Source organism: Mustela erminea, chromosome 9 (genome assembly GCF_009829155.1).
Source record: "Mustela erminea isolate mMusErm1 chromosome 9, mMusErm1.Pri, whole genome shotgun sequence".
Lineage (NCBI taxonomy): Eukaryota > Metazoa > Chordata > Mammalia > Carnivora > Mustelidae > Mustela > Mustela erminea.
The window spans coordinates 6,015,880-6,028,576 of record NC_045622.1 but is presented as its reverse complement, the minus strand read 5'-3'; the positions used below and the strand labels follow the sequence as shown (position 1 = coordinate 6,028,576).

At 38.1% G+C, this 12,697-nt stretch overlaps 1 protein-coding gene across 1 annotated transcript in view; it reads right to left on the bottom strand.

Annotated features, from left to right (window-relative positions):
* The window catches only part of DDX10 (DEAD-box helicase 10), a 273,486-nt gene that overhangs the window by 104,914 nt on the left and 155,875 nt on the right, over positions 1-12,697 (bottom strand). The window contains exons 15-16 of the mRNA XM_032356967.1: positions 12,259-12,420; positions 671-727 (exon numbers count right to left, since the gene is read on the bottom strand). Of these exons, the coding sequence (XP_032212858.1) occupies positions 671-727; positions 12,259-12,420 (219 nt within the window). The remainder of the gene's footprint in view (positions 1-670; positions 728-12,258; positions 12,421-12,697) is intronic.

Genomic DNA, 12,697 nt, shown 5'->3' with positions numbered 1-12,697 from the left:
TAACTGCCAAGAAGAAATCATGGCTAGTCAGGCATAGCACAATGAGACATGGCATGAAAAATGACATATGTTACTGGGTCTTGGTTCTAGGAAATCATTTGTACTTAATGCCCTCAGAATGCAGAAGCTGAGCCCTTCTCAGTGTCGAACACACCAGAGAAAAATTATAGCTGCACATAGATGGTGTTCACAACGGGACATATATGAGTGATACTGTGCATATCTATTTGCTGAACATATTTGTCTACAGAAAATAGCGAAGGCACATGCTCCCAGGAACTGAAGCAACAGTGCTTTCAGAGTTCTCTGTTACTGAGTTGGGTCCACATAGCTGTCTGCCTAGTCGAAGGATGGCAGGGTTTAAAATCCTGTCGAGCATGGCCCCCAAAGCCAACAGTCTTCCATATTTAATAGGCACAAAATAGAATGGAAAAAGATGGTAGGAGTAGTAGGACAGTGGCCAATACACAAATTATCTTATGTACTTTTCCTCCTGCATTACAGAAGAAAGAAAGGAACAGGAGAAAGTAAAGGACAGGCACACATGGAAGTATATCCAATTTGAATGACAAGATGTATAAATAAATATAAAATGCATAGAGAAAAGCAGAGTTTTTAAATCCCACTCAATGCTACCAACCTTTTTTTCATAAAAAGTATCAATCCTTACCTTTGCTTGTCTCTTACTGGCTTCTCTTCTGGCTTCCCTTTCCTTCAGCCTTTTCTCCTATAAAAAAGGGGGGAAATTAGCAGCATATGTACTTCTATTTATTACACATAAATCAGACTACACATTCTTGGCATTTATTTTAAAGCCAACTAATACCTGACATTCATTTTTAATAAATATTTACTGAGTGCCCGTGATGGGCTTGGCATAAGTAATCATAATTGTTAAGTATGTGTCAAACAGATCTGGAATTGGATCACAGTTCTACCACTTAATAGCTTTGCAATTTGGGGCAACTTATTTAGATTTTGTAATTCACTTTCTCACTGAAACATGAAGATAACAGGAACACACAGTTCATAAAATTGGCATAAGAATTATATAAAATACTATGCATAAGTGCTTGGTATGATGTCTGACATATGACAGATATATAATCAATGTCAGTTACTAGGATAAATAGGGAAAAATGCATTAGTGACTATTTCCCTTTTTCTCTAAAAGGAAAATTTATAAAGGATATGAAATCCATTCTTAGAAAAGGAACATTTTCTGAAACAAAGAACAATGGAAGATCATTCTTACAAAGCATGTTATTTTATTAAATTGTTTCATAATTGCCCCATTAGTTTTTCAATGATCATAAAATAGGCAAAAAATGCAACACTAACATTTTTAAAAATAAGAAAAAAATTAGGGTGTACAATATTAAAATTTAAAACAAAATAACCCAGCTAAAGTTGAAAAGAATTTTGTGGGTTTTAAGATTTTATTTGAGAGAGAAAGAGAGAGAGTCTACATGCACAAGCAGGAGGGAGGGGCAGAGAGAGGGAGAAGCAGACTCCCTGCTGAGCAGGGAGTCCAATGTGGGACTCCACCCCAGGCCCCTGAGATCATGACCTAAGCCAAAGACAAATGCTTAACCATCTGAGCCACCCAGGCACCCAAGAAGAATTTTGTTTTACATAAAAAACCTCTCTTTCTCTTCAAAAACAAAGTGTTGAAATAATAAAAACGCTAGGCTCAATCCAAAGTTCACAGCCAACAATTTATATTTGTAAAAAATTTTAATGAACTGCTAGGTCAACGTGAAAGCTGAGTAAACAACAAGTAATTTCCTTTTAAGACCATGACTCGCTATTACAGCATTTACTAATGTGAGAATTAACAAGTTTTATAAACCCAGGCACTCTGCCTTTACCAGGACATTGTACATATACACGACATTCTCCAGATTCAAATCCAATCCTAACACATCCTCTGCAGACCTGAGGCTGCTCTGTTGCTTCCAGCATTGAGAAAGACAGCCAATTCCTACCATCCCCCTTACCTAGGTTTATAGACTCCTTTAAGACAAACTGTGAACATAAATGTTGGAAGTCTCAAAAAGGATTAAATGATAATTAGTGCGAAGAGATGGGGGTCCACAGAGCTTACAGATTCAGTTCCTAGAGCTCCGGACTGCACAGTAGGAAAGCTAAATTCTAAGGGAAACTCACAAAAATTCACATTCACAAAGCATCTCTGAATGTGTCACACCCCTAAATAATTCATAATGTTAAATTATTCCTTTCTGTTATTATTCTTTCTCTAACTCAGTTTCAGAGAAAATGGGTATTTCTTTGACTTCCAAATAAAACATAGAATTAAAAGGGCAGGTAAAACTTAAAACAATGAGCAATTATACAGAGGAACATTTTAAAGATTGGAAGTCCCAGGACCAAGGTCAGACGAAAAGGAAAGCTAAACAAGAACTGTGACTGTGACTTCCTCTTTGTGAAAAGCTGACCAGATGATAGGAGAGTCCTTTAACCTGGGTCTTTGAGGCCAAGTCTAGCGCTTTGTTCCAACACAACCTCATAAAAATTAACATGTCAGAGTTTGGAGACTTTAACAGATGACACTTTGATAACAGAAGAAAATAATAACCTGGCATCATATAAACAAGAGGCCAATTAACAAGCAGCTGCTATTACGTGCCAATCCCAAAGCGGCTCTCGTAGGGCCCCCGAGAGTTGCTCAGCCGCTAAAACAGAACACGCTCTGCACTTCCCTGGGGTCGGGGGACAGAGCGCATGGATGCCAAGTTCCCAACATATGCACCCCAAGTTGTCATAAAAGTTGCCATCGTTTACTATTTTTCTAAGAGCATTAGCAGACTACAGAAGAGATAAGAATTAACAACAACTGATGGTGGATCCTCTCAGTTTGAGAGCTGGCTTTAGTTTGTGGATGCACATATTTGTAATAACATTACATATTTGTACTTCTAGTATTTGTAATCTCTCTTCTGTCTTACCACACACTTCGGTTCTATTTTCTACAAAAGGAAGCTTTCCTGTTTTGGAAGGTAAAATTAATCAGAGCAGTATTTTATGTTATTCTAAAAGGTCACAGTGACTTTCAAGCATCGAGCTGCTTGAAGTAATTTTAAAACTATACCTACATGAGATACAGCTGATAAAACATCAAATACCTAGAGAGTAATATAACTGAACTTCTGCTAAAAAAAAAAAAAAAAAAAAAAACTTAGTATCCATTAACAATTATTATGATTGTTATTTTCCTAACACTAAAAGCTCTAAATTAAAGAGCATGCTAGGTATTTTACATATCTTCTTAAAACCATTTAACAAAACATGAGAAGGATTATTTTTCCCATTTTAGAGATGGGGGAAAAAAAAAACTGAGACAAAGGGATTAAGTAATCCTGTGTGGTCTGAAACCACACAGCCACTCAGTGATGAACCTGAAACTAAAATTAGTCTTAGAGCCAACATCCTCCCCGTCAACTCCAGCACACCTCTCTCCTCCCTTAAGTCCAACACATCTCTCCCCTCCCTCAACTCCACCACACCTCCCACCCACCTCTCCCCCGTCTCCTCCCTAAACTCCAGCAGGCTTCTCTTCCCTCTCAAGTTCAACACACCACCTAGCCTACCTCTCCCTGCCACCTTCAACTCTAGCACACCTCTCCACCTCTCCTGCACACCTCTCCACCTCTCCTCCCCCTCAACTCCAACACACCTCTGCCCTCCCTCAACTCTAGGACACCTCGCCCCCCTCCCCTCAAGTTCAAAACACCTCCAAGCCCACTTCTCCCCACTCCCCTTTCTCAACTCTAACATACCTCTCCTTCCCCCTCAACCCCAGCACACCTTGTCCCCACTCTCCAGTCCATTAAAAAGTGTACTTATCTTGTGGATGCATACAGTGTTTTTATCTTATCAATATGCTTAAGACAAATGTTCCATTTCCTTTTATTATTAATAATGGTCTGCTACCGTATGGGTCTTTCATCCTGATAGCATATTTCTTTTTCCTGATAGCATTTTGTGGACATTATCTAATTAGTTTTTGCCAGTCTTCTGTGCAGGGGTAAAAAAAGATAATTAACCACATTTAACAGTCACAAAAATTTTTGTTGTAATTATTCAGTAACTGGCCTTCTCCCAACACTTTAGATGATCTAAAAATGGCACTTCAAAGTTCCAAAGAATAACCTCAATATGTTCAAATCAGAAAAATCCTGTCTATACAAGTAAACATAATCTCTACTCTGGGCCTTTTCATCTAGCCATTTTAATTTTAGCAGAAAAAATATATTGACAATTTTCCATTGCTACCAAATTCCAGTATTAGCTTATTATAGATAATGAGGGACATTACAAATTTCAAATTTTAACTGGCTCTCAGAATTCACATGTGCATGCAAATGAGCTAATTCTTCCTTCTAAGATTTCTCACAAGTCCTAGATGGATGAAGGATATCTAAAACCTTGAAAATAGGAAGTAAACATGACACAGAGCTTCACTGCAAATAAAAAGAACTTTCAATACTGAGTGAAACACAAGGTAAATGAGAAAACTTTTCTTTCCTATCTTAAAAAGCTATGTTAGTTCGCATTCTATCTGAAAAGAGGAATGGGTAAACATCAGTCTTCAAATAGAGAAGAAAAGCAGGAAGTAGAATTTATGATAACCCAAAATTTGGGAACAGATATAGGAAGAAAGAATGTTTTTTTTTTTCCTTTGCTAAGGCAGGGAAAACTAACTTAAAAAAAAAAATTCATGCCATAAATGATAAGACATAAAGACAAAGAGTTGGCATACAAGGACTTGAGGGGGCAAATATAATTGAATTTTATTAGATTCAATAACTGACACTGTCCTTCCCTCTTAATTTTATGTGGTTCAAATGCTTTAAATCCTTTATTTTCCTATTTCATTTTTGAGGACAGAGTGGTACTTAAAGCTATTTTATGCCACACAAAAAGAAGGCAAAATTTTATCTTTAGTCCTACCATGCTACACATGATTAACTGTAAGAAGAGCATAAAATTCAATAATAGAAACCAAATTCACGAGGGATAGGAAAACAGAAAAATCACATTTCAAGGTACAAAATAGTCCCTTTACAGATGTTATTGTACTTCTGGCTTCTCACAAACTATAGGTCCTGAGCTTCAAGAAAAGAAAATCCCATGAAGTATGAATTTTATCAGCAGTCAGGACTATGTATTTAAATCATTTTCATTCTATGGCAATCTTGGAAATTTGTGGATTTGGAAACACAACTCAGGAAGTGGTGGCAACATGAGCTGTTTGAATGACTGAGGCAAGTGAGCCACTCCAGGTAAGGAACTGATTTCCCAGCTGTGACAGAGAGTACAAGAGGACATTTACCCTTATTTCAGTAGTACAGGAACCTCTTTTTCAAGGGAGAAAAGTGGGTCAACAGAAGTGAGTAAAAGAATGACTACAAGGATTTCTGGCCCTGAAGACACCCCCTGCCCTCCAAAATCAAAACCCCCATTAACCTAAATCCTTCTCAGGGACTCAGAACAAAGCGAGGTTCTCTGATCTGTTCCCTATTCTACCATTCAATGATAATGACATTTAAAAAAATGATTTTCAATATATAAATCTGCAACAACTCCCAACAAGGATATGAAGACAGGGAGAAAAATAAGTATGTGTGGAAACACTAATTTATTAATTAATTCTTTCAAACACTTGCTGAGCTACTACGTGCCAGGCCCAATGGTGGGCTCCAGGGATTGAGAAAACACAGTCTAGCTCTCCCTGGTCTTTATAATCTATGACCTAGCCTTGTCAGACCCTTTCCTTACATTAGCACCAAACTCTGCCCCGTTGCTCAACCCCAGTCTCTACTGACCATCAATCTAACAACCAGTGTTTCAAGAAAATCCCATAGTCCCTTTTTATTTTAACAACACAAAATAGAGATTATAAACAGCTCAAAGACTTGCTGTACAGCTGATACAATTTATGCAGTTCTGAATATTTAAATGTCTTATTTTGGATGCTGGATATGAAGGAAAACCCATGTACTAATAAGCTGAACTAAATATCACAAAATGCTATAAACTCGGGAATAAAAACAGAAACCTCCCAAGCAGACATCTCCAAATTATAGGCAAAGGTTCCACAGTAACAAAATGGCTCCCTAGAGTACACCTTGTTGTAATGGTAGGATGAAGGACTGAAACTGAAAGGGGGTAAAGGACATAAGAGAATGTTCCTTTTCCTCCCCTATAAATGAACTTTATTCATAATGTTCATTTAAGAGTTAAAACCCAGACGTTTAGTGCTTTATCCTCATAAGACTATTCTGGTAGTAGTAAAATTTCCTCAGGTCACCTGAGCCAGACCAGTCTCTGACAATGCCTTAGACTCACTCCTAGACTGACAATAATTTCCATTATTTGCCATTCCTTCCTCAAAATCTCCACTCCTATTTCAATCCTTTCATTCACTGTTTCAGAGTAGCCACTGTAAGAGAATGCCTGATGGTTTAAGAAAGGTATAAACAAACTGAATAGGTAAGAACAAAGAATCTGGGAAAGCATCTCAGGGCTGCTATTGGTGACTTGCCAGGCCTTGGGCAAATTACCTGCTCCTTCTAGGTCTATTCTGTCATCTGTCATTTGAGGCTAGCTCACTTATTTCAGAAGTTAATTGTTAGCACATAACTCAATAATACATATAAAGTACTCACTGCAGGGCCTAACCAACTAACTGCTTATTATTGTCAATGTTCTTGTTACTACTATTCTAAGACGCCTGATTACTTCTTCCCTCCCTCTTGGCTATCATATATACATTTATGCTTAACATACCTGCATTCCATGGCAACTAAATCCCGTGCCAACAAAAACAAAAAATGAAATAGATTTTCTAAAAAGTCTCTTTCCTATCTACTGTTCACACTAGTAGTGAGCGGGGCCCAGAGCAGTCTTCTATCATCTTCGCGAGCAGTCCAGAGTCACATCTTGACATGGCAGCATTGTCTAAACACACAGTCCAAGATGGATAAAGTGCTCAAAGCAAATTTCAAGGGAGTAAAAGAGAACTTCATGATGTTTTGCTTCTCTCCACTCCCACTATCACCCTAAATACAGTAACCATTCAGAGCTAAGAATGATGATATACACCACAAAGCAGATTTTCACCCCATTAAAGTAAAGACACCTTTCACTGATGTGATCCACAGCCCATCTTTCAGAGTTCTGACTGAATGACAGAAAAACACACCGTTTTCATGCAAAAGTAGTGGTTTTGCCTTTATACTATACTAACTTACTAATGGTCTTCTATGCAAAGACTATAGCTTCTACTATAATCTTACTTCCGATGAGTGGTTTCAGAGGTTTGGTACATTAAACAGTAAGAGGCCTAGTTAAGTACAGCCAGCCACCTGTAAGCTCCAGGGACTGCGGAAGGCTGGAAAGGCCTGGGGGGCAGGGTGGGGGGAGCGCCTATGGCTGCAAAGAAGACTCACAAAGATAAGCGACCCTGCTGACTCAGAGACCCATAGCAGGTAGAAGAGGGCCTGACGTCCACAGAGTGCGGAGCTCTGAGCCCCAGCAGCAGGCAGCTAAATTCTACTCCCAGCGATGCTGTAATGGCTTGTGTTTCTCACAAACTAGTTAAAATTCTTATTGCTCAGTTTCCACATCGTGAGAACAAAGATATTTACTTGAGTCACAGTAGAAATTACACTGCTTTCAGAATCCGCTAGCTGAAAATATGAGTCAAGAATAGGTGTATCAGCATGGAGGACAAAAGCCAGCAGTTGAGTCTCACACCACGGAGACAGAGTGTGTGCTCGAAACCATGGTGCAAAGCTCTTCAGTTTAAACAGCAGGAGCAAACAACTCCTTTCAAACAGAATCATTATGACAAAATTCACATATATATTAAATAAGTTATTCTTTGAAACAAAAAAAAAATCATGAAATATTCTAAACATGCTGAAAGAACATTCGTAAGCTTATAAAAACTCCTAAAACTGACACATATTTTTAAAAATATAGATTCTGCAGAGTTTTCTCTTTACATGTACAATTGTTTCAGACACATCCCTCACTCATAAATTTTTGTTAAGGTTTCTTCATCTTTTTCTATCTTCATGAAGTAAAAGCTTATTCCTAGATCCTAAGTTAGTATTTCAAGTGTTCTTTAGGGACATAAAATTCTTCTCAGTAGAAATAACAAAATTATGAGTGACAATTTTAAGGGAAACATAATTACATTTGCCCAAGGTAAAACCTTACGCTTAAAGGAACTAAGAATTGTCATTAGAATAAGTATTATACTCAATTAGGAAAAAGATATGATTTCAAAGCCAATAACATGTTCAGATAAAGCAATTAAGATAAAATAATCGTGCAGGATTAATAATATATTTCGCTTCTAAGTCAAACTTTAGTAACCACTGGAAATTAAGAACAAGAAGGAGGCCTTATCATCAAGCAAGGAAACCATTTTGTCAGCAGGGAAAGATGGCCAATTAGAATTCCACTTTCCAAACAAAAAGGGCTTATTATATTCCCATATCTTCCCTATACACACAGAGCTAGGGGATCCCTTGATCACCGGATATGAACTCCCACTTCCACTTCCTCATTTTCGTAACACGACACTGCAGTCCATACTGGTGACTGGGTAATCCCATTGAACTAGGCAATGCCAGACTCAGGATTCAAATACAAGTACTCCTCCTTACAGTGTAACACTCCTTCCACCAACAAGCCAAATGTTCCAACTTGCCGCTTAAGAAAATCCTGCATGTCTTCAAGGCAGAATCCAGCCCATGGCATTTGATACATGACTGATATGAGTACCCATACTCTGTCATATGTACGCTACTGTCATAAACTCACTAATTCCAAAGTGCGCAAGAGTGACATTTTCTCTAATTTAATAAACAAATACTTACATATGCATAAGTAATAATTTTTACTGATACAAATACCAAGAAACTAATCACATACGACTCAGGTGGCATATACATTAAAGCTAAACAGACTATTTTAGTAATTTCCTTGTGCTTTTTTTCTGGCTACATAATATTTTCAGCATCTAATATGGAAAGTATGCCATAGGTAACCTTGTGCAGAATATACCTACTTTATACAAAATAAGCAGCTTTGGCTTGTTTAAAAAGACCATCTGTCTGTTTTAGTTCCAGAGGTACAGACATCAACATCAGTAGTATGTTAAGTTCTTGTGATTTCTCTAACAACTATGTGAGTCCAAAGTACTCTATTCAACCTTGCTGTAAGACAGTCACCATAATAGTTTAAAAATCATCCACTACTTTTAACAATGGTGCAAAGAAAATGATTTAAAAGCATAAAAATAAATGAAAATAGAAATGTGTACAGCAACGTACATACAATATACTTATCCTTCCTGTAACAAAGGGAGAAAATAAGGATCTTTATTTCTATTTACTCACATTTGCATAAAGAAATGGCAGGATGTGTCAGTAATCTTTTTTTTAAAGTAGGCTCCATGCCCAGTGTGCAGCCCAGTGAGAGACTTGAACATATGCCCCTGAGATCAAGACCTGAGCTGAGATCAAGAGTTGGAGCTTAACCAACTGAACCTGAGCCACCCAGGTGCCCCAGGATATATTAATTAATAAAAATAGTTACTATGGGGGTAGGTCTGAGTAAGAATGACAGGCATGGGCAGAAGCAAGATGTCTCAACTAGCTTTTTTATGATCTTGATTTTAGAACATGAATGTATTATTCATTTCAAAAATGTTAACGTAGAACAAATTAGAGGCATAAAAAGCTTTTGCGCAGTGACAGAATACCCATAGTTAACTACGGTTTAATTATAACCTTCCCAAGGACAGAGGAACCCACGTATTTTACGTATTCTATCCTCACAGCCTAGGGCAGAGCCGAACACACACAGTGTGTAATAAATGTACACTGAGTCAATTTGAAATTAAGTCTGAAGGTTTCAAAAACAATATTCCATAGCCTCGATACAGTAACTTCCACACACGAGGGAGGGAGGGGAAGGAGACAAGAAAGGGCAGCAGTGGGAAACACCTTTACTTCATGTAAAGGCCTCCTGTTGCTTTTACTGCTGACTACAATTGAAAAATAAAGGATAAGGGGCGCCTGGGTGGCTCAGTGGGTTAAAGCCTCTGCATTCAGCTCAGGTCATGATCCCAGGGTCCTGGGATCCAGCCCCTCTTTGGGCTCTCTGCTCAGCAGGGAGCTTGCTTCCTCCTCTCTCCTTCTGCCTGCCTGTCTGCCTACTTGAGATCTCTGTCTGTCAAATAAATAAAATCTTTTAAAAAAAATAAAATAAAATAAAGGATAAAATATCCTTATCTCAATCTTCCCCTGCATAACTACTCTAGGTGGATAGTAACCTGAAATGTGACACGTTGCTGACATTTTAATATTATTAAAATTTTTAATAACAAAAATTAGTACCAAATTTCAATTTTAAAGTACTGTAATAACAGCAATGCATGAAAATAAGTCAATCGGAGAAAGAAAACTATCATATAATCTCCCTGATTTGAGGAAGTGGAGATGCAATGTGGGGGGTTTGGGGGCTAGGAAAAGAATAAATGAAACAAGATGGGATCAGGAGGAAGACAAACCATAAGAGACTCTTAATCTCACAAAACAAACTGAGGGTTGCTGGGGGTAAGGGGGTAGGGAGAGGGTGGTTGTGTTATGGACATGGGGGAGGGTGTGTGCTATGGTGAGTGCTATGACATCTGTAAACCTGGCGATTCACAGACCTGTACCACTGGGGCTAATAATACATTATATATTTATTAAAAAATTTAAAAAATTATTAAAAAAAAAAAACCAGCAACGCATGAAATGTTTAGTTGTCTAAATAACACTCTGAGCTGTAAACACTATATTTGAGGTTTTTGTTCCCTGCATTTCTAAAAGGATTTTCTCACCAGTCATTCCCACCCTGGCAGCCATCTTCAATGTCTACTTTTTCTTATTCATCAAATGCTACTGCGAAGCTGCATTGAACCTTGAAAAAATGAGAACTGCTGCTCTACAAAAGTTGTCTGAGCCACTGAATGGTTCCAAGGTCAAAGAGGAGTCAAAAACCACAAGAATCCTTCTCAGGACATAGTTAATAATGTCCACATCCAAAGGCTTACAAGTTTCTTAACCCAGAACCTCACATTAAAGCAGTGGGCATGAGACTATGTTCTTGGGCATGAGACTATGTTCCCTGAAATCATTCATTGTCTCAAAGGCATGCTATAGAAACGTCTTTAAAAATGTAAATCTGGGGGCCCCTGGGTGGCTCAGTGGGTTAAGCCTCTGCCTTCGGCTCGGGTCATGGTCCCGGGGTGCTGGGATCGAGGCCCGCATCGGGCTCTCTGCTCAGCAGGGAGTCTGCTTCCCTTCCTCTCTCTCTGCCTACTTGTGATCTCTGTCAAATAAATAAAATCTTTAAAAAAAAATGTAAATCTGCCTTATTTCATTAATTGAATCATTTATCTAGTGATATGTCTACTTTTATGGGAACTGAGTAGTATAAAAAGACTGGAATGGAGTAGCCTAGTTCAAGGATAACAGAAAACTGTGCACATGCTTATTCAGAAGCACTCCCTCTTAGAAGGCTTCTTCTTTTCTTTCTTTTTTTTTTTTTTTTAAATACACTAAATAAATCTCCCATGCATTATCAACTAATTGCTATGGAAAGAAATTCAACTATTAAGCTAAAGCTGGAAATAACAGGAAAATAGTGAAGAACCTGCGGTACGTCTGTGCCAAGCGCTCAGACACACAACAACCTGGGTGAATCTCCACAGAATTACATGAGAATAAAAAGCAAATCCCAAAAGGCTACATACACATTCCACTGCTTCATTTATCCACCATTCCTGAAATGGCAAAAACTGCAGAAATCAAGCACCCAGGATGAGAAAGTAATACAGAGAATATACAGTAGTACAGAGTTGTACTTCTTACAACTACATGTAAAACTACATTAATTTCAAAATCAAAACTTAAAAAAAAAAAAAAAACCATGAATATTATTTGGGTTACCTCAACCAAAAGCAGATTTGGGCAATGTTCTCAGAAACCAGTCAGTAAACAAGCCTCCACCAGCAAAAGCAAGAAGAGACTAATAAAATGAAAAATACCCACAGAGACAGAAGTGTTCAAGAAGTCAAGGAGGAAAGAATGTGGTTATTGATGAACATGTAATGAGCATTTAGGGACATATAAAATGTCATTCAGCATTAATTTAAGATGGAAAGCTCACCCGATGCTTTGCCTTGATCTTCTTCCTATATTCTTCTTTGTCAAATTTGTCCTCTTCTTGTAGCCTTTCCTTGGCTTTATCTAAGTTGATGCCACCAGTGCTGTCCTCGTCCTCGGTGTCCTTTGAGACAGATTTCTGCATCTGTGGCCACTGCTGAACTAACTGTGGACAGGAAAACAGTAAGTATGGGGCGGGGGACAGGGAACATCCACAGAAAACCATTTCCCTTTGAATAATGATTTTGAAATGGTGCACTTTCCCCCACTTTCTGCCTTAGAACCCATATTTCTTAAGCTTTCGAACAAACTTTATCATTAAAATGAGCAAATCTCTGAAAAAACCGTCCTAGTCAGGATAAAGTAATGCTGCCACAATCCAGTGACAGTAGGATTAAAGGAAAATGTCAAGAAATAGTTTGGAGGAGAAGCTAGCTGCTTCA